General features: G+C 42.2%; 2 protein-coding genes across 2 annotated transcripts in view; both read right to left on the bottom strand.

Moving 5' to 3' along the window:
• The window catches only part of LOC114252553 (uncharacterized), a 90,366-nt gene extending 84,150 nt beyond the window's left edge, over nucleotides 1–6,216 (bottom strand). Inside the window, exon 1 of the mRNA XM_028187076.2 lies at nucleotides 5,924–6,216. Within this exon, the coding sequence (XP_028042877.1) occupies nucleotides 5,924–6,087 (164 nt within the window). The 5' untranslated portion in view covers nucleotides 6,088–6,216. The remainder of the gene's footprint in view (nucleotides 1–5,923) is intronic.
• A 1,576-nt stretch (nucleotides 6,217–7,792) lies between these two features.
• Prx6a (Peroxiredoxin 6a) lies at nucleotides 7,793–19,707 on the bottom strand. Its single transcript, XM_028187016.2, has 5 exons — nucleotides 19,423–19,707; nucleotides 17,811–17,986; nucleotides 17,161–17,362; nucleotides 9,187–9,259; nucleotides 7,793–8,037 (listed from the first exon to the last, which is right to left on the bottom strand). The coding sequence occupies exons 1-5, from the start codon at nucleotides 19,506–19,508 to the stop codon at nucleotides 7,903–7,905; spliced, it is 672 nt and encodes a 223-aa protein (XP_028042817.1). The 5' UTR covers nucleotides 19,509–19,707; the 3' UTR covers nucleotides 7,793–7,902.
• Nucleotides 19,708–19,726: the final 19 nt, after the last annotated feature.

Below are 19,726 nucleotides of genomic sequence, written 5' to 3'. Positions count from 1 at the left end.
TCTCTACCTACAGATATTTACGTAAAACAAGGTATAACTTTGCTTCATACAGAGGTACGTCGATAGGTAATTAGGTATCTTAAGTAAGTGCTTGTTTAAGTATGAGATTTAAAAATGTTATTTTAAACTTAGATCAATTTAATGTTTTTCTTTTAGTGATGCAGAACAGAAATAATAATGTAATTAATTAGTAGAGCTGCGACTGCGTTATTACATAATTTAAATCCTTGTCTTAGTCGGCGTCCTTGTTATAGATATATACAGGTGACCGGGATAAAACGCCTAGACACTTCCTCCTGCATAAACTTAAAGTGACATTGACATTTGGGCGGAAAAGTGCAGCGTTGAACGATTCACGCCGGTCCGCCTACGTTCAAATGATACGCAAGTTACACTTTAAGAGGTGCAATGAAAAAAATGTTTATTGATTATTATTATTCAATTATTACAAGGTGCACTACCATTCTTTGCATTAGCTCGCCTAGTCCTTGGCCCGGCAGTCGTCCCTTCAAAATTCACCACACACACGCCTGTGTAGTCATGGACGCACCCTTTTTTTGTTATCAAAAAAAAAAAGTTTGTTTTTTCTCCTAATTTTACATGAACAACAAAATATATAAGCTTGTGTTCATTACTGGTGGTAGAACCTCTGGTGAGTGTGTGCAGGTAGGTACCACCACCCTGCCTATTTCCGCCGTGAAGTAGTAATGCGTTTCGGTTGGAAGGGTGGGGCAGCCGTTGTAACTATACTTGAGACCTTAGAACTTATATTTCAAGGTGGGTGGCGCATTTACGTTGTAGATGTCTATGGGCTCCAGTAACCACTTAACACCAGGTGGGCTGTGAGATAGTCCATACAACAAAGAAAAAAAAAAAGAAAAATCTTGTCTGTGATCTTGGTTGATTCATTCATAAATATTGATAATTTTTTTTATGAACATCCCAAGTCTGAGCTCGTATAGTCTTACAAACCAATGGTCGAAGATATAGGAGCTCGCGTAATTAGCACCCGAACTACAATACAAATGCGTAACCTTGATCTCGTTTCGTGTTCAGACAACGTCTCTATTGGCCACCTGTTTATGTTTTAAGCTTATAAAATGCATCCAAGAACATGTTCACTTTAAAAACAGCTTAACGTTTTAGTTACTGACACTCGATACCTTGATAATTACAGCATTTACTTACGTCTAAAACTCTAGACTGTAATTAGCGTCATCGATGTAGAGGGTTCCTGCCCGTAAAGAGTATTATTAGAGTACAAAATCTCGTGAATTCTATTCGGCTAATAAGAGCAATTTAGTTGAATATTTGCGAACGAAATTGAGGTTTCATAATCCTCTCCGCGGGCACCGTGTATTTCGTGCGAGCATGCTGTAAGCTGACTGTACTCGGTCTATGTAAATCTGAGTTAGGTAATTATAAAGTCAGATTAGTGTTAGGTATTATTGGACAGTACGGACGCCGTGGCGCCGATGTGATTGGATTAATTTTATATAATTTTGTTGCGACAAGCCAAGCTTGTGTCAGTGAAATGATCAGTACAAACTAGCAAACTTTAGGTAACGGCTATGTTGAACAAAAATTAAATAAGAACGCAAGAGATATTTCGTGGAATATTAAAACTTGAAATTAAATTTGTTTCCGCAAGAAAGGTTGTAAAACAACAATGGAATATGTTTCAGTGAATAATCTGTTTTAAAAATGCTTAGAAACGCTTCTAAACACTAAACCTTGAGACTATAACAATAGCCTGTATCCTTGCCATCCTTCTTCATAAATATTATAAATTTTAATGCCAGAGTATGCTAAGGTGTTTAGATATTTGTTACTCAATCACGCCTCAGCAATCAAGTTTAGCACGAGCATAATTAATTATTAAACTAGAATAACATGTACGAAAGCTTTAGGTCTGAAGAACTCTTTATTGTATTGCTCAGTGTTAGTATTAATTATTTATATTGTTGTATTAACGAGACTGGTTAACAAAAGATAACTTTACATTTTGTGGATCAGCAAGCTAAAGTGTTGGGAGCGGGGCATTTCGGAACACCAGCGGCACCGCCTGGGGTGGCCTGTCAGGCTGCCGTGCTGAGACGGCTGACGTAGAGTCGTCGATTATTGTCTTGTCCTGTCACCACCTCGACCCGTAGTTCGGGCGTTCTAGGGGTGGCGCCGCGAGTTTGGTTGTAGTGTTGACTACGGAAACCCCCTACTCTCCCTGGTTTCTGACCCTGAGCGGAAATCCATTCCCATGGATCCCCAATTTCGGAGAAAACCCCCACTTTTATTTTGGTACCCTCTCCAATACTCTTTCACTTGATATTGGCGAAAACGAAGGCGGATTTTGTTATTCAGCATGAATAAGCACTACGCATCGAAAGTGAGAAGATTCATATACCTGCATATTATGATTTTTAAATAATATAATACAAAATTAGCTGTCCCGCGAAAATCGTGGTCTCGCGGGAACGCTATCGTCCGTTAGCAATCTTGGCGTTTCATTGCTGGTACAGAAAATACTATGAACTACTTTAATTAATTTAAGCTTGACTTAGAAAGAACGTAACAATTCTTTCTCCAAATGACAGCTGTAGGTTGATTTCTTCAACTTTCTAGATCACTTCAGCTTCTTTAGATTACTTCAACTGAATACTACTACTAAAAGTTTTAGTTGTTAAATATCATTTTTTTCGATAAATAATTATCGAAGACACTAGGTACGATTTTTATGACACCTCGAAAACATTCGTCTTTATTCGACAGCCAAAGTGAATGAATGGAAAGTACATTGATAGTGAAACTTACAACTCTTTTATTGCTACAGATGAGCAGATGAACACACGAATCACGACCCACACCAGTAATTTTCATTGATTTTCGGAGCCCATAGACAAAGGTAAATGCCGTCGCATACTTTGAAACATATCTTTAGATTCTCTCTCTCTATTCGATCGGTCCCTCACTGTTGAGGATCGTGACTCCGTCCGATTCCGTCAACCAGCTGTCTCCATCGATCGCGCCCTGCAGCCCGGTGCAGTGCGTCGCTGACAGGTATCCCCAGTTCCTCTGCTATTTGGTCCGACCAACGTTTGGGACCTCTACCCCTAGGCCTTTTTCCCTCTATTTTACCGGTCACCACAAGGCGTTCCAAATTGCTGGTATCCCTACGTGCAACATGACCAAAATACCGCAATATTCTTTGTAGGCAGATTGTAGATAGATAATATTTAGATTAATAATACATTTTATAAATTAAGTGAATTTATTTTTATAAATTGATATTGTCTCCTCATCGTGGAACTCTATATATTTTCTTTTTTTATTTTATTTGAAAGTTACTCCAGGGTCTTCATTGTGCATCATTCGATACGAGAAACAGACAGCGTTATCTGACTATTCAGATTTTTTTTATGTTGTTAATTAAGTATTTATTACAAACTATGAAAAGAAATACGAAAAGTAAAGGAAAACGTGATGTGAGTGTAAATTCAATATTGACAACAGAACAATATATAATGTATATTAATAATTCTAGAGTAATTTCAAAAATCATCGGATTTTGTTTATTAGATCTTTTTTTAAGTTTAATAATCATAGAGGGGTTTAATAATGGGATCGTAATTTGGTTTAATGGTCCATTCCATCTTTAAGGAGCTATGTCGTAGTCCTATTCTGGAGCAGTTACCATTTTTTTTCTTCTAAATTATTAGGCAGGTACCCAATATAACGTTCATGAAAAAGATTTTGAAAGAACGACTTAGTTTAATAAAATCGCAAAAAAATATGAATTTGATTTTTTTTTGAAAATATGATTTTTTTTGTTGCTTTCCTTCGAAGGCTGTCTGGCTATTTCTGCTACGTACTACATAGTTCGGATCAAAGTGTGAGATCGATTTGTGACTTTGATCTTATATCTCAAATCGTGCCGCAGTAGTATTCTAAGGCAGTGACGCAGATTGTCCAAGTAAATAAGATAAAAACTACTTCCACACATTGTTAATATTAAAATAAAAGGATTTTTACTAGTGGTAGGACCTTTTGTGAGTCCGCGCGGCTGCCTATTTCTGCCGTGAAGCAGTAATGCGTTTCGGTTTGAAGGGCGGGGCAGCCGTTGTAACTATACTGAGACCTTAGAACTGATATCTCAAGATGGGTGGCGCATTTACATCGTAGATGTCTATGGGTTCCAGTAATTGCTTAATACCAGGTGGACTGTGAGATCGTCCACCCAACTAAGCAATAAAAAAAAATTTTAATTTTATCAGAGATGAAAAAAATTATCGAGCCACATAACTTTCGCTTTATATCGATTTCTAAGCAATTTTAATAAGAATACACAGCGAAAAGTAGGAAACATAATTTTAAAAAATAACACAGCAAATATAATTCTTCATAGGAATGTGATCTATTAATTTCTTTCATGGCAAAGTGAAATCGATAGCCACGTGATATTCCTACATTTATTTTGTTGTGGAATGAAATCGTATTCACACTATGACAGTCTCTGCACGACAAAATGCAATTAAACATTTACATTTTAAACGTTACCAGATAAGTAGAAGATGTTTTCAGCCTTGACGGTGATTTTAATTAGAACGATTCTAAATACCAGACGCTCAACCAACGGCGAACTAAGAATTATTATTGTTGTAAATTGTCCGTTCATGTGACGTTTTATGTAAAGCTAATCCGTAAAGTTGATTTAGAACGTGGCAAATGCATCGGGATCAAACGGCTTTGATGCGTTTAGTTCTGTTGCATCTTTATATCAATTGTGTTAATTAAAAACGCTATTAATATTACGTAAGTCGAGAATGTAACATAATTGACCAATCATTTTTAGTAGGAACCTAGGCATTAAATATTTGACATACGAGACATTAAACATTAAGCTTTGAATTAAGTATCAGAATATTTTCATAGGTTTGCGGTGCATAATACATACATATGTGATACATGAACGTATTAAATTATTTAAATAAAAATCATAACAATCGATCATCTGCCCATTTTTGTTAATATTGCAAGACTTCCTTATTTTAGTGCTGCATTATTTCTGTTAGGCTGCTATTAAATACATCTAACATAGAATGTAGTTGCAAAATGATATGAAGTGATTTTGAAAGCAGTCATAAGGTTTGTTTATTCATTTTTATAGTTACAAAATGTGATGCTCTATCAGTTATTTATTTATTCTGGGTTGCGTAAAATCTCATTTTGATTTTCATCATTATAATACAATGTTAAGGCAATAATAATCGTCTTTTTATGTAAATTCTGATGTCGTGTATATTTATAGGACAAATTGTTTTTCCGTAATTTTAAATTATCATATATATACAGTAGCTTTAAAATATTACAACCAAATAAACTCTGTTGTCTCAAATTATTTAGTTTCATCATTTGCATATAAAACGCTACAAGAGTTATTTTGCAATAAATTTAACAAACAAAACAAATTTAGTTTCAAAATAAAATAAGAAAACAAATTAGGGCACAGCGCTGTCGACATTTCATTAATATCGCTTTTATACTTGTGCACCTATCTGTAGTAGTCGTACTTGACAAGTTTACAAAAGCTCAAATACCCGGACAGTTGCTTAACAACCAACATACACTAGAACCATAATCATATCCATTCTGTTTATTATCTGACTAAATTGAACTCGAAAACATTTGAATCGTACTATGGACATTTCATCTCGGCGTCGTTGCAATGCTTACTGATGCCTTACATAATGGACACTAAGCACGCACAAATCTACATGTCAGTAAAGTATAATTTTATAGAGTTTAGTTTAACTTTGAGGACAATTATGACGAGCACGACGACTTGTACTAGATTAGTTGAGTAAGACAAGAGAAGGGACGTGAAAAAGATCGAGAACAACCGCTGGATTAGTGTTGGGACGCAACTTACCTGTTTCTAACAGTAGACCTGGACGCTAGGGTTAGATTCCTCTGCGGCAAGCGGGGTGCGGCAGAGGATTGCTGCGGGGGAGCGGACTGCGAGGTGCGAGGCAGCCTGCTCCCGGCGGCCGCCGCTCCTGCCGCCATCAACATCACCATCCACCACCTGGTCATCACGAACGCACGGATACGGTACGCACGACACGCGACACGACCGAAAACTTACTGTCACCTAGTCGGGCAGCAGACTCAAACCGTTGTACGCGCGCTAAGCGACGTTCACTTTTGTTGTGACAGTGGTAACCCGCCCCACCACGATGAAAGTGAGGGCTTTCACTGGCGCCCGCGGCTGCTACTCACTACGCCGGCACACTGCTGCTGTAAACACCTTGCACCTGTTCCAATTCTCATATTCACAGAAATGTAGTAAGATCTTGTTTAAATACGTATCCCTAAATATATATTGTTTGGATGTGTAGGTGGTTGAACAAATTTACGTCCCATGCAACCATTTTGCATGGTTGCACTTCGTCCATGGACGCCACACCATCCATATCACCTCCCAACTTGAGACATGAGGTCATCTCAATTTCATTGTGCAAGGGCGGTCTCGTCCTTTAAACTGGAACGTACGATAGCTTTGAGGCAGAAACATGCAGAGCTGTAGTGGTGTGGTTGCCTTTTATGATATTCTAGTGAGATGAGATGATGGTATCCTAAGCCTAAGCTAGACATCACATAAAATATACAACAAATATTTGTGTAATTTTCCTTGTTAAAATTACTGCAATCGATAATTTAAGCACTAACACACTTATTCCATCTTACATTCATGATACAATTAACAAAGAATCGACTAGACTGAACAGGTGGCATATTCTCGTTTTCCTTCCTTCTCACTCTGGTACCTGCCATAAAAGGTATTTTATTTTCTTTATTTACAATAATTTAATTTTCTCAACCGAGTTAAAACTACTCCATAAAACTTTTAAACAGAAACATCTTTATACTTTGTCAATTATAATTTGTCACTGAACTAAACTCCTATGGACAGATTTTAATGAATTTTTCTGTGTACCTTCAGGTGGATTCGAGAATGGTTTAGATTCACAAATTAACCCGGCAGATAGCGCTGCAGTCGGTATCTAGGTTATTTATCTTCCTTTCTAATCCTAGAAATAATTTATACGGCAAAAGAATGTTTGCCGGGTCAACTAGTGTTGATTTATTTATTCGCTTTGATCGCTTGTATAGCTTCGAAATGTAAATGATAGGAGGATATTACGATACGGTAAGACGGGATGACGACGCAGGTTCAGCGAACTCTGCTCTTCTAAGTACCGTCGGTTGCGGGGACGCCCGATCAAAGTGGCTCCTGTACGCCGTCCACAGTTTGTCTCCCGAGATACTTTCTTCGGGATCTTCCCGAGGATAAAATCCCGTCATCATCAGGACGGGTAGCGGCAAAGACGTGCTTTAGCGCGCACTGTGCCTTATCGTAGATTTCGCCTAGGCAGAGTGGGTGTTCAGTGGGTAGTTGACGTTACGGGACCCCTCACCCACCTTTTCAAGGCGTAATCTCCTAAGAAATTATGAGGAGGACCTCAGTCTTCCTCTTCTCCCTCTTCGTCACTGGAGATACCGGAATCGACACCGCCGAAAGCGATATATCGCGGTCTTTCACCCCCCAACTGGGTAACCGTGAACAAATTCCCCAGCGTTAAAAAAAAGGTTGATTTTAATATTTGTAACGTTCAGTTCGAGAATTGCGGATGATTTAGGTACCTATTAAAAATAAATAGATAGGTGTGCACAAATCTTGTCGACTTATTAGTTTTATGCGGGTAGTTTAAAAAAAAGCAAGGAAATAACAACAATATTTAATACACTTTCGTTTAATAAAACTTCAATTTGTTCCCTTCGTAGTCATTATATAAGAAAAAAAAAGGAAAATATATTTTAATTTTTCGTGCCGCAACCCTAATTTCGTCATATTTTAGGGCAAGCAGTCTTCCTCAGATAATTCTTGCCGGACGGAAGCGGAACAACGTTGACACCCTGTGGGAAACACGTTTTGATCTGGTCCTCCGGCACGGTTGGCAACACCATGCAGTCGTCACCCGCCTAAAATTACCAAAATCATTTTAGTTTTAAAGAAACAAAATAAATAATGTATTAACAAATAAATAAAATAATATAATACCGGACTCAAAGAACAAAAATAATAATAATAAAACAGTCACAATCATTTAAATTTTTATCTTGAGTTCAGAAACGTCTTGCCTGTTTGCAAGGCAATCCCTTATATTAAGAACTATTCGAAGAGACAGGAAAATAAATCAATATTTTATCTCTTTCGAAGTTTTTTTTTGCTTAGATGGGTGGACGAGCTCACAGCCCACCTGGTGTTAAGTGGTTACTGGAGCCCATAGACATCTACAACGCAAATGCGCCACCCACCCATATAAGTTCTAAGGTCTCAAGTATAGTTACAACGGCCTTCAAACCGAAACGCATTACTGCTTCACGGCAGAAATAGGCAGGGCGGTGGTACCTACCCTGAAGTATTTTTCAGAATGTGTAATAATTAATCGAATCGTTCCCTTGACTGAAGTCAACTTTATTACCTGTGACACAGTTGGTTCTAAAAAAAACTATAAATTACACACTAGGCTTAAGGTTTACGAAAAAAAGTAAGTTACGTGTAAAATTAATTGTAAGAGCTAGAGATCTCGGAAAATAATGAGTAGTCACTGTTTTCGCAATTCTATCATTAATTTTTGAGTTATTTCTTGATGACATTAGTGAAAAAAAAAGCACACAAATTAATTATTTTTGGGACAATTCTTGATATATTGGTGCGTCCCTGGGGGAAACTTTTCCATGAATAAGCAGTGTCCGTCATGTCGTTCAACGTGTTAAAAAATGTTCAAAATAGTTCGGTTCTTAAATTATATTTCTATTTAAATAATATTCATTTAATCTTATTTCAATAAATTATTATAAACTACAAAATATAAAGACAATCTCTCGGTTGCCATTTTCAATCGTCCAGCAAGCAGCGCATGTTTTGAGAAAATTTAAATAAAAGCAAATCACACGTGTAGAAAATTTACGAAAAACATACATTTAAAACCTTCCCGGCGGTTAAAATTCGAAATCGGAAAATATTAATTACGTCTTTTACAATAGTATTTTAATTTTTAAAAGGAACTGTTGTAGCTGTTATTTTCTTGTTCTATTGCGCGGGAAAAACAAATATTCAAAGCATACCTTCCAATCTACCGGCGTTGCCACTTTAGCCTTATCAGTCAACTGGAGAGAGTCCAGTATGCGCAGAATCTCACTGAAATACAAGATGTAGTCATGTAAACCGTTGAAACAATGTCGTAAAGATCTTATTCCTAGCGCCATCTGTTAGCGGCGTATAACAACATTTCGTTAACGTTTCGCTTTTGTTATTAGGTATTCTTTTTATTTATTTATTGCTTAGATGGGTACACGAGCTCAAAGCCCACCTGATGTTAAGTGGTTACTGGAGCCGATAGACATTTATGACGTATATGCGCCACCCACCTTGAGATATAGATATAAGTTCTAAGGTCTCAGTATAGTTACGACGGCTGCCCCACCCTTCAAACCGAAACGCATTACTGCTTCACGGCAGAAATAGGGAGTGTGGTGGTACCTACCTGTGTGGATTCACAAGAGGTTCTACAACCAGTAAGTGTTAACCAGTAAAAATTCAAGTGTTTACTAATCGCTATGACACATATAAGTAGTATGTTCTCAATATACTATTGTTATATTAATCTCAATTTATTGTATTTTTAATAAGATAGTATTGCTCCTAAATCTTTAGATAAAAGCAATTATGTTCGACTTTAAATTTAGCAAAAAATTTGTTTCCTGCAACTAAGCTGTAAACGCAGCGGCTTCACGCCAACCGATCAGAAATAATTCTGCAAATTTTGATAATAGCCCACGTACTAAAATAATAATAAAAAATCAATCAATTTGGGAATTTCCATTACTCTGAGCAAGTTCACGCAATTTTTCTTTCCCAAAAGCCTTCTCCGACTGTTACACACGAATAGTTCGAGGAACATTAAAATAATAACACGCCTCTTCTATTTTAAAATGGTCTAGTCGCTCTTAAGTCTTATATGTATAAAAATTGTGGAATCGGATTCTTTAAATCGCCTCCAACTATGCGCGGAATGTACCTACCTAACCGCCGCCACTTTAGTAGAACAATCACATCCACCAGCAAAAGGAAAAAACAAGAGCGTGCTACTTGATCAATTTTTGCAGTTAAATAAATACATTAATAATGACGATTTTAGCGATAAGACCTATTGCACAAATCTACAAGCTTTTTGACTGTTTTTTAATATAAATTGTGTTTTCGTGTGCAATAAAGTGTATTCTCTTTTTCCCTCTCTCTCTCTCTCTCTCACTCTCTCTCTGACAAAAAAAATTATACCAAAAAATAGGTTAATTTGAAAATGGACTAATACCACCTAATACACATTACGCGCCTGGACGACTGCACCACTAAGGATGAGGTGGCGGCGGCTATTGCCGCCCGGGGCAACTGCGCCCTGGAGAATATAACTGTAGGCGAGCTGCGCCTCGGTTATACCGGGGCTGGCTCTGTTTGGGTGCGTTGCCCGGTAGAGGCGGCCACCTCCTTGGCTGCTCCTCCGCCCGGGAGACCGTCGGGTGAACCGGGCAGGTTGCGCGTGGGCTGGATAGCGGCCCGCGAGCGCCTTCTCGAACCACGCGCCTGGCGGTGCCTCAGATGCTTCAGCACTGGGCACTGCCTCGCTAAATGCGTGAGTGCGGTTGACCGCAGCGGATTGTGCTTTCGCTGTGCTCGGCTGCGCCGCATTGCTTATTATGTGCGGCGGCCGGGCGCAAGGCTGACCACCGGGACGGGGGCAAGGCCTGCCCTCCGGCCAGCAAGAACACAGAAAGAAATCGGCGCCGCCAAGCTAAGCGGCGTCAAAAGAAGCGGTTGGCCGGGGGAGCACCGGCTGGCACTTTGTCCCCCGCTGAGGCGTTCGCGCCCGATAGCGGGGGCAATGGAGTAGGGGAGAGAGCGATGGATGTGGGCCAGCCTTAATGGATCACACCTATCGCTTCCTCCAAGGAAACTTGAACCACTCCGCTGGGGCTCAGGACATGTTGCTCCAGACCATGGCGGAGTGGTCAATTGACGTGGCTGTGGTCGCCGAGCCATACTTCGTTCCCCCAGCGGATGACTGTTGGTTTGGGGACGTTGATGGCGTGGCGGCCATACATATCAGAAGATCCGCGATGGCCCCCCCCTGACGATGGTGACCAGGGGCCCCGGGATCGTCGCGGTACAATTAGAGAATATCGTCGTGATCGGGGTGTACTTTTCTCCGAATCGGCCTACCGTCGAGTTCGAGCGGTTCCTGGATGGGCCTAGAGGTGATCGCTCGTCACCTCGCTCCCCGTTCAGTGATACTGGCGGGGGACTTCAATGCGAAGTCTGTCGCTTGGGGTTCCCCATTCACGGACGCTCGTGGTAGGCTGCTGGAGGAGTGGGCGGTCGCGGTCGGTCTCTGTATCGTTAATAGGGGCTCGATCGCGACTTGCGTGCGGTGGACGGGCGAGTCTATCGTGGACTTGACGTTCGCGAGCTCGCCCGTCGCACGGCGCATCCTCGACTGGAGAGTGGTGGTGGGGGCGGAATCGTTGTCCGATCACCGGTATATCCGGTACGATCTTTCTGCCCCCGCGCCGACACCGGCTGCAGGTGCCCGCGGGGTTGACCCCCCGCAGAGTGCATCCCGGTCATTCCCTAGGTGGGCACTGAAGCTCCTGAATAGGGAGCTCCTGGTGGAGGCCTCTGTGGTGGCGGCGTGGGCGCCCACGCGCCCACAACCTGTCGATGTGGAAACCGAGGCCGAATGGTTCCGGGGCGCGATGCACCGCATATGTGATGCCTCGATGCCCCGGGTCGGCTCTCGGCATTCTGGACGGCGACAGTCGCCCTGGTGGTCGCCCGAAATTGCAAGACTGCGTGCGGTCTCCATTCGGGCGAGCCGCCAGTGCACTAGACACTGCCGTCGCCGCCGCCTGCGGCGCGACGAGACCGTCGCGTTCGCGGAGGAGGAAGCTCGGCTGCACCGCGAATATCGCGCTGCGAAGGACGCCCTGGGGCTGGCCATCAGGCGGGCCAAGGAGCAGAACATGGAGAGACTCTTGGAGGCGCTCGAAGCGGATCCGTGGGGGAGCCCATACAAATTGGTACGCGGCAAGTTACGCCCGTGGGCCCCCTCTATGACTGAGCGTCTCCAGCCCCAGCAGCTGCGGGACATCGTTTCGGCGTTGTTCCCGCAGGAGCGGGAGGGTTTTGTCCCTCCCGCTATGGGCGGGCTGTCTGACACCGTCGACGGCCAAGCTCCTGCTGAGGTGCCCCGTATTACCGAGGCAGAGCTCCGGGTGGCCGTTGTCAAGATGACTGCGAAAGACACGGCCCCCGGCCCGGACCGAGTCCACGGCCGGGTATTGGCCTTGGCCCTCGCTGCCCTGGGGGACCGGCTCCTTGAGCTATATAATGGCTGCTTGGAGTCGGGACGGTTTCCGTCGCTCTGGCGGACGGGTAGACTTGTGTTGTTGAGGAAGGAGGGGCGCCCGGTGGATACAGCCGCCGGGTATCGTCCTATCGTACTGCTGGACGAGGCGGGAAAATTGCTGGAACGTATTCTGGCTGCCCGCATCGTTCGGCACCTGGTCGGGGTGGGGCCTGACCTGTCGACGGAGCAGTACGGCTTCCGAGAGGGCCGTTCAACCGTGGATGCAATTCTTCGCGTGCGGTCCCTCTCGGACGAGGCCGTTTCTCGGGGTGGGGTGGCGCTGGCGGTGTCTCTTGACATCGCCAACGCATTTAACACTCTGCCCTGGACCGTGATAGGGGGGGCACTGGAGAGGCATGGAGTGCCCCTCTACCTCCGCCGGCTGGTTGGGTCCTATTTGGGGGCCAGGTCGGTCGTATGTACCGGGTACGGTGGGACCCTTCATCGTTTTCCGGTCGTGCGTGGTGTTCCGCAGGGGTCGGTTCTCGGCCCCCTCTTGTGGAATATCGGGTACGACTGGGTGCTGAGGGGCGCCCTCCTCCCGGGCCTCCGCGTTATTTGTTACGCGGACGACACGTTGGTCGTGGCCCGGGGGGATGAGTGGCCCTCGTCGTCGGAAGGATAAGGAGGCTGGGTCTCGACGTGGCGCTCAGTAAATCCAAGGCTCTGTGGTTTCACGGGCCGCGGAGGGCGCCACCCGTTGTCCACCCACATCGTGGTTGGAGGCGTCCGGATAGGGGTCGGGGTGCAGTTGAAGTACCTCGGCCTCGTGTTGGACAGCCGGTGGGCTTTTCGTGCTCACTTTGCGGAGCTGGTCCCCCGATTGATGAGGACGACCGGTTCTTTGAGCCGGCTGCTCCCGAATATTGGGGGACCGGATCAGGTTGTGCGCCGCCTCTACGCGGGGGTGGTGCGATCGATGGCCCTGTACGGTGCACCTGTGTGGGCTGAGCCGCGCAACCGGGCCACTATAGCTCGGTTCCTGCGCCGGCCGCAGCGCACCGTTGCCATCAGGGTCATCCGCGGATATCGCACCGTCTCCTTCAAGGCGGCGTGTGTTTTGGCGGGGACGCCGCCATGGGAGCTGGAGGCGGAGTCGCTCGCTGCCGACTATCGGTGGCGCAGCGAGCTTCGTGCTCGGGGCGTGGCGCGTCTCCCCGAAAGTGAGCTGCGGGCGCGGAAGGCCCATTCTCGGCGGTCCGTGCTCGAGTCGTGGTCGAGGCGATTGGCCAACCCCACGTGGGGGCTACGGACCGTCGAGGCGGTTTACCCGGTCTTTGATGACTGGGTGAATCGTGGCGAGGGACGTCTCACCTTTCGTCTGGTGCAGGTGCTGACCGGGCACGGATGCTTCGGGAAGTACCTGCGCCGGATAGGGGCTGAGCCGACGACGAGGTGTCACCATTGTGGACGACCTGGACACGGCGGAGCATACGCTCGCTGTCTGCCCCGCTTGGGAGGTGCAGCGCCGTGTCTTGGTCGCAAAGATAGGACCTGACTTGTCGCTGCCTGGCGTCGTGGCGTCGATGCTTGGCAGCGATGAGTCATGGAAGGCTATGCTCGACTTCTGCGAGTGCACCATCTCGCAGAAGGAGGCGGCGGGGCGAGTGAGGGAAAGCTCTCCTCACTACGCAGAAACCCGCCGCCGCCGAGCAGGGGGTCGGGACCGGGGTCGTATCCGTGACCTGGTCCCCTAAGAGCTAGGGGTCCCACCCGTTTTGTGCGGGGAGAGACCCAGACGTGGGGTGGCGTGCTTTGCACGCTCACCCGCAATAGGAAGCCGGGTGATGGTAGACCGCGTTCCCCCGACCGCTCTGGGGGAAGGTGTAACGCGGCGCCATCAAAGCGGGCTCTCGGCCCGCTGAACGAGGGAACCGGTGGTCGTGTCGCTGGCGGCCACCGGTCCGGCGTCCGTGGGACGGTGGGATGGATGTAATGTGCTCTGCGTCAACCCTATCCCGCCGTTTCAATAGCCCCGACTGGGCTCCGGCCCGGTCCGAGGTAGGGCGCCGGTTGTGAGCGGCAGGAGTTTTTAGTGAGTTTCAACTCCCACATACCCCACCTGCCGCGCGGGTGGGGATCTGGCGATTTTCTCCAGTGGAAAAAAAAAAAAAAAAAAAGACACATTACGCATGACCTATTTTCAACCCTTTATTGAAGTGCAAACCGTAAACTAGTATACACTACTACGGAACTTGCAACCAACGACTTTTCCGGGAAATTTATTTGTTAACTATTTCATAAATAAAATACTTAACTAGTGACGAACATTTTCAAAAACTCTCCGTTTAAGCAAACAAAAAAGAAAACGAGGTTGATCTTATTAATTTTATGCAATAAAGCACAATAGGCGACATGTGTTTTACGGGTATCCGAATTATAACACTTGTGTAAAGTCAGCACTTATTATCATAGAAACAAAGAGTTTATTAATATTCATTATAAACGCGTAATGTGTATCTTGCAATATCTCCGTCACTTACTATTGTTGTCAGTGAGTTTAGAAACTCATACAGTTTCCTGGTGTCATAACCTAGACGCTCATTGCCCCCTGCTATAATCAGATCTGTTTTTTTTATTGCATAGATGGGTGGATGAGCTCACAGCCCACCTGGTGTTAAGTGGTTACCGGAGCCCATAGAAATCTACAACGTAAATGTGCCACCCACCTTGAGATATAAGTTCTAAGGTTTCAGTATAGTTACAACGGCTGCCCCACCCATCAAACCGAAACGCATTACTGCTTCACGGCAGAAATAGGGAGAGTGGTTTGACAAAACTCTGCTCTTTTACATCTACAAAACTTGTCAGACTTTTATAGTTCACCAGATATTACCCGCGGCTTCGCCCGCGTCGTCAAAGAAAGGTATCAGTTTAGTTTCCTATCGGAATGAGATGTTTTTTCCGGATAAAAGGTAGCCTACGTCACTCCACTCCAGACATAAAACATCACAATCAATTCTTTTTTTGTATCAATCCGTTGTTTCCGTTCGACGTGAAAAAAGGATAAACAAAAACTCTTTCACATTAATAATATTAAAAGTATCAATATGGATTTTTTTATTGCGTCGATTAATGAACGAGCTTACGTCTCATTTGGCGTTAGATAGTTACCGGATCGCATCGATATCTCAACGTAAAACGGCCAGCTCCCACCTTGAGATGAAGTCCAAGTTTCAAAGTGTTAGTATTACGGCTGCACCATTCTTCAAGTCGGAACGCAATGATTGTTTCGCGGCAGAAATAAAGGCTTATTACACTTGGCTAAATTTAGTCGACTGAATTCAGTCGCTACTGAAGCGAAGTCGCTACTACGTGCAGTGTAATAGCATTCAGTAAGTTAGCCTACTAAATTAAGTAGCAAGGATGGTTTCTGACTGACTAAATAATTTAGAAGCCTAATTAGAAACGCATTTAGGAAGGTGTAATTGCATTTAGTTACTTAATGATTTCAATCGTCCCATAGCTCTCCGTGCGTAAGGACGTTTTAGTTTGTTTTTTACTCCGAATTAAAAGTACTTATTTCAGGCACCTTTATTTAATGTACCAGACATTTATAAATAGCCCGACATGTTTCGGGGATAATTTTTGTCAGCAGGTGTTGGGATATTAAGGAACTAAATTTTTAATCTGGATACAAATTTCCTGTTGCAAGAAATCTTAATGTTACAACCAATCTTTCTTTTGGACTTACTATCATAGGATTAAATATGTCATAGTTATATAATAGATATATAATAGACTATCGTAGTATCGTAGGATAGTATCCTGCTTTTGAATAAACGGCGTCACAAGGTTTAATATTAGGTCAAACGATCTCGAATCCATTCGTAGATAATTTCTGAAGTCTGCTGGTTCTAAATCACTCATAATGTTCATATTTGCGAACTTTCCGCGGAGCAATAAATATTTCTTCACCCATATTCTTCTTTTTCTTTTTTTTATTTCAATTAAGCCGACAGCGAGGGCTACGCCAAGACCAATTTTTTGTTGTCTAGACAATACTGAAGCCATCCTCGTACACACACGACACGTCCAACTTCGTCGCGCTTAAACTGACAATTGATTCAGTAACTGAATTTAGAATAGTGTAATCAGAAGCTTCTAAATTTTCTTCTGAATTCAGTCGACTAAATTTAGCCAAGTGTAGTAAGCCTTATAGGCAAGGCGGTAGTACCTACCCATGCGTGTACACAATACGCTCTAAGTGAATTTCATAGCGCTCGAAATCTTATATCAACAAATTTCCTTACACAAAGAGGTTTCTTTGAAAAAAAAAATATGAAAGCCTCTAATGAAATACAATTTCATTATAGAGATCTTGTTTAATGTCATTATAATCTATAATTATCATGTTTTATGTTGCACTTTGTACATTAAATCACATCTCTCAGACGTACGCGTATGTTAAAGGTCGATTGCATCATGACGAGCAGAGTCAATTTATGAAAACGACCAATCGAAGGGCATTTTTGGTACAAATCACTTTAAAAAATCAGTTTCAAATGAAACTAACTCAAACTTTTAAAGTTAACAAGCAAAAAAAATGATTTCAGCGTCCGGCGCAGTCGCATGTTGGGCCACCAAACCCGCATTTATCCGTGGCCAGTAAGCTGCTAAACCTATTTTTACTCACTCAAAATTACGTCCAGTCGTAGCCGGATACAATATTGACAGTCTAAACTTCTTATTCGGATCGACAATGAAGACTGCACGGGCTGTCAGCGGCATTCCTTTGTGGTCCAATTCGTCATTGTCAATCATGCCGAGCTTGTTGGCCAACTCTCTCTTCTCGTCTTCAATTATCGGATAAGGAAATGGTTCGTCTTCATTGCAACCTGAAATCGTAAATGCATCTTTAATTTGTATTATATTTTTATCTAGATTTTATTAGCATAACCTCTATACATCTACTTATGCCATATATGGATTTTACTCAGTTAAAAAAGTTATTCACCTCCTGCCTCGGTTATTATATATATAAAATCTATATATAAAAATTTCAAAGCAGTTACTTAAGTTTATCTAAAGGTACAGGCATGGGCATAGTACAAGACAGAATAATAACTTCCTTGTTATTGGTACTGACAATAAATATCAAACAATAACTGTTGAACAATGGTCTTATTGAAGCCATGTAATAATACTGTGATAATCTCCAAATGTATAATTAATGTCAGTTTCTTGCAACCAAACAAAAAACCTCTATGATATGTAGATATAATGACAGAAACCTTCCATGGAGTGGAAAAAAAATAGACTATACTTAATACAAGGTTATATTACCAGCAAAAGACTTAATGTCCTTGCACCATTCCAAGTGAGAGGATACACTGTCACAGGACAGGCCAATGACTTTTGTGTTGCGCTTCACAAACTCTGGAAGAAGGACGAGCACCCGAGCCAATTCTGTTGTGCAGACCGGGGTGAAGTCTGATGGGTGAGAGAACAGTATACCCCACCTGAAATAAAAAAACCAGCAACTCACATTTAATTTAAAAAGCTTATATGCTGTGTTTATTGAACTTGAGTTCCAATAGTACTGAGAAACCTAGCTCAGGGACGGGAGCCATGCATATTTGGGAGTGAAATTTAACAAAGTCCTCATCAGTAGATAGAGGGTTGTGTGCCCTTGTATTTACTACTGAAGCCACAAAACTGAGAACAAACAGCTGCAGTCACCCTAAGCATGTTTTTCAAATGCACCTGACCCACTCACTAGTGCTATTAGTCATTTCAAGCACCGGTCACCATTCTTGTTGAGAGTTAGACGTGCAACTTAACCCATAGACACATCTCACCAAGTTACTTAGTGGATGGCGATTCAGCAAAGAACTGCTCTTGCTAGGGCAAATATTAGCAAACTCTTTAAGGCTGCTCCTTTTGAGCTTATGTCTAGTGGCAGTTACGTAAGCAAAAAAGTCCATGGATGAAAGTAATTACTTACTTTAAGTTCAGGTGGAGATATGCCTACTGAGGCATAAAAACAATTTTAAAGTATTATAAAAATTATCAGTTTGCCAAGACCTACATTTAACAATACCTTGAACTATCTTTTTTGTTGCATTGATAGGTAAGATGTTAAGATATGAGGTCAATATCTCAATTGTATTGTATCTACTAAACTTTAAAATTATATATTAATCAGCTTTCTACATCAACTAAATTTGACATTATTAAATACAATTTAGCCATAGTATATACTATAGAGTGGATTACAAAAACAAAGACTTTTTTAACATTCATGAATATTTGCTTAACTAAATGGAATCTATACCACACCCATAATTGCAACTACAGGAATAGTTATTTAAGTTGAAGTCATTGAAAAGAGCATAAAACAAATAAATGGTAAAAGCATCATATATATCAAATGTATAAAAGAACTAAAAAGAAAATCCCTTTAATCTGCAAGATCTTATTAAATTAATTGACATTTAAGAAGTAAGTAAGACAAGATAAGACATAAGATATATAACGAAGGGAACTTTAAATATCTCAAATTTAGCAGAGATAAGCTTTTTCTAGTGGATAATGGTGCGGCCTTGCCCTTAATACCTCTGATGTCTATGAGCAACTGTGACATGACTATTGAGATTGATCATGAATTATTCCATACATATTGTCAGGGCTATCGAAAAGAATGTGTCCTTCATCTGGAAACAAAGCATTATTCCCAAGGGATATTTATTTATAATTGAAGTCACATGTAGAAGCTTCTTATAAATAACGCATTGCATAAGCCAACGTTTATAACTTATTTCTGTAGTATAGATTTGTTTAAATATTTTTAGGTATATGATTTATAGTTTTTATTAGATAAGAAAAAAAAAACCATATAGATACATACATATTTTTATATTTATAAATTCATTCACTTTTTTTAAAAATAACATACTTATCTCCTAGCCACTCATGAAAATTTATTTCGCCTTCTGTTGTGTTGGCAGAGAAGTCTGGAAAAGTTTTTCCAAGTAAAAGCATGTTAAAAAATTTTTTTTCAAATATTTTTCTTAGTGTGTTTTGTGTTTTTTTTTTAAGACAAATCACACAATATTATAAATCAAATTATACGTCGGTTAAACGCTCAATTCAAATACAATACACTAAATATACATCTAAGCTTGTTTTTTAAATTAAGTTTATGTATTCTTCTTTTAATTTTATTGCCTGCCAGATTTTCAAAAGAGGTGACAAAAATG

The sequence above is a fragment of the Bombyx mandarina genome, chromosome 01 (genome assembly GCF_030267445.1).
Source record: "Bombyx mandarina strain Sakado chromosome 01, ASM3026744v2".
Lineage (NCBI taxonomy): Eukaryota > Metazoa > Arthropoda > Insecta > Lepidoptera > Bombycidae > Bombyx > Bombyx mandarina.
Note: the sequence above shows the minus strand (reverse complement) of the source record. Positions and strands in the feature narration are given on the sequence as shown.

Coding starts and splice junctions, on each gene's coding strand:
- Prx6a (XM_028187016.2), bottom strand. CDS start 19,508: ATGCTTTTACTTGGAAAAACTTTTCCAGACTTCTCTGCCAACACAACA. Junction 9,260..17,160: donor ACGACTGGACGTAATTTTGA/GTGAGTAAAAAT, acceptor CTTGTATTTCAG/TGAGATTCTGCGCATACTGG. Junction 8,038..9,186: donor CAACGCCGGTAGATTGGAAG/GTATGCTTTGAA, acceptor TGGTAATTTTAG/GCGGGTGACGACTGCATGGT.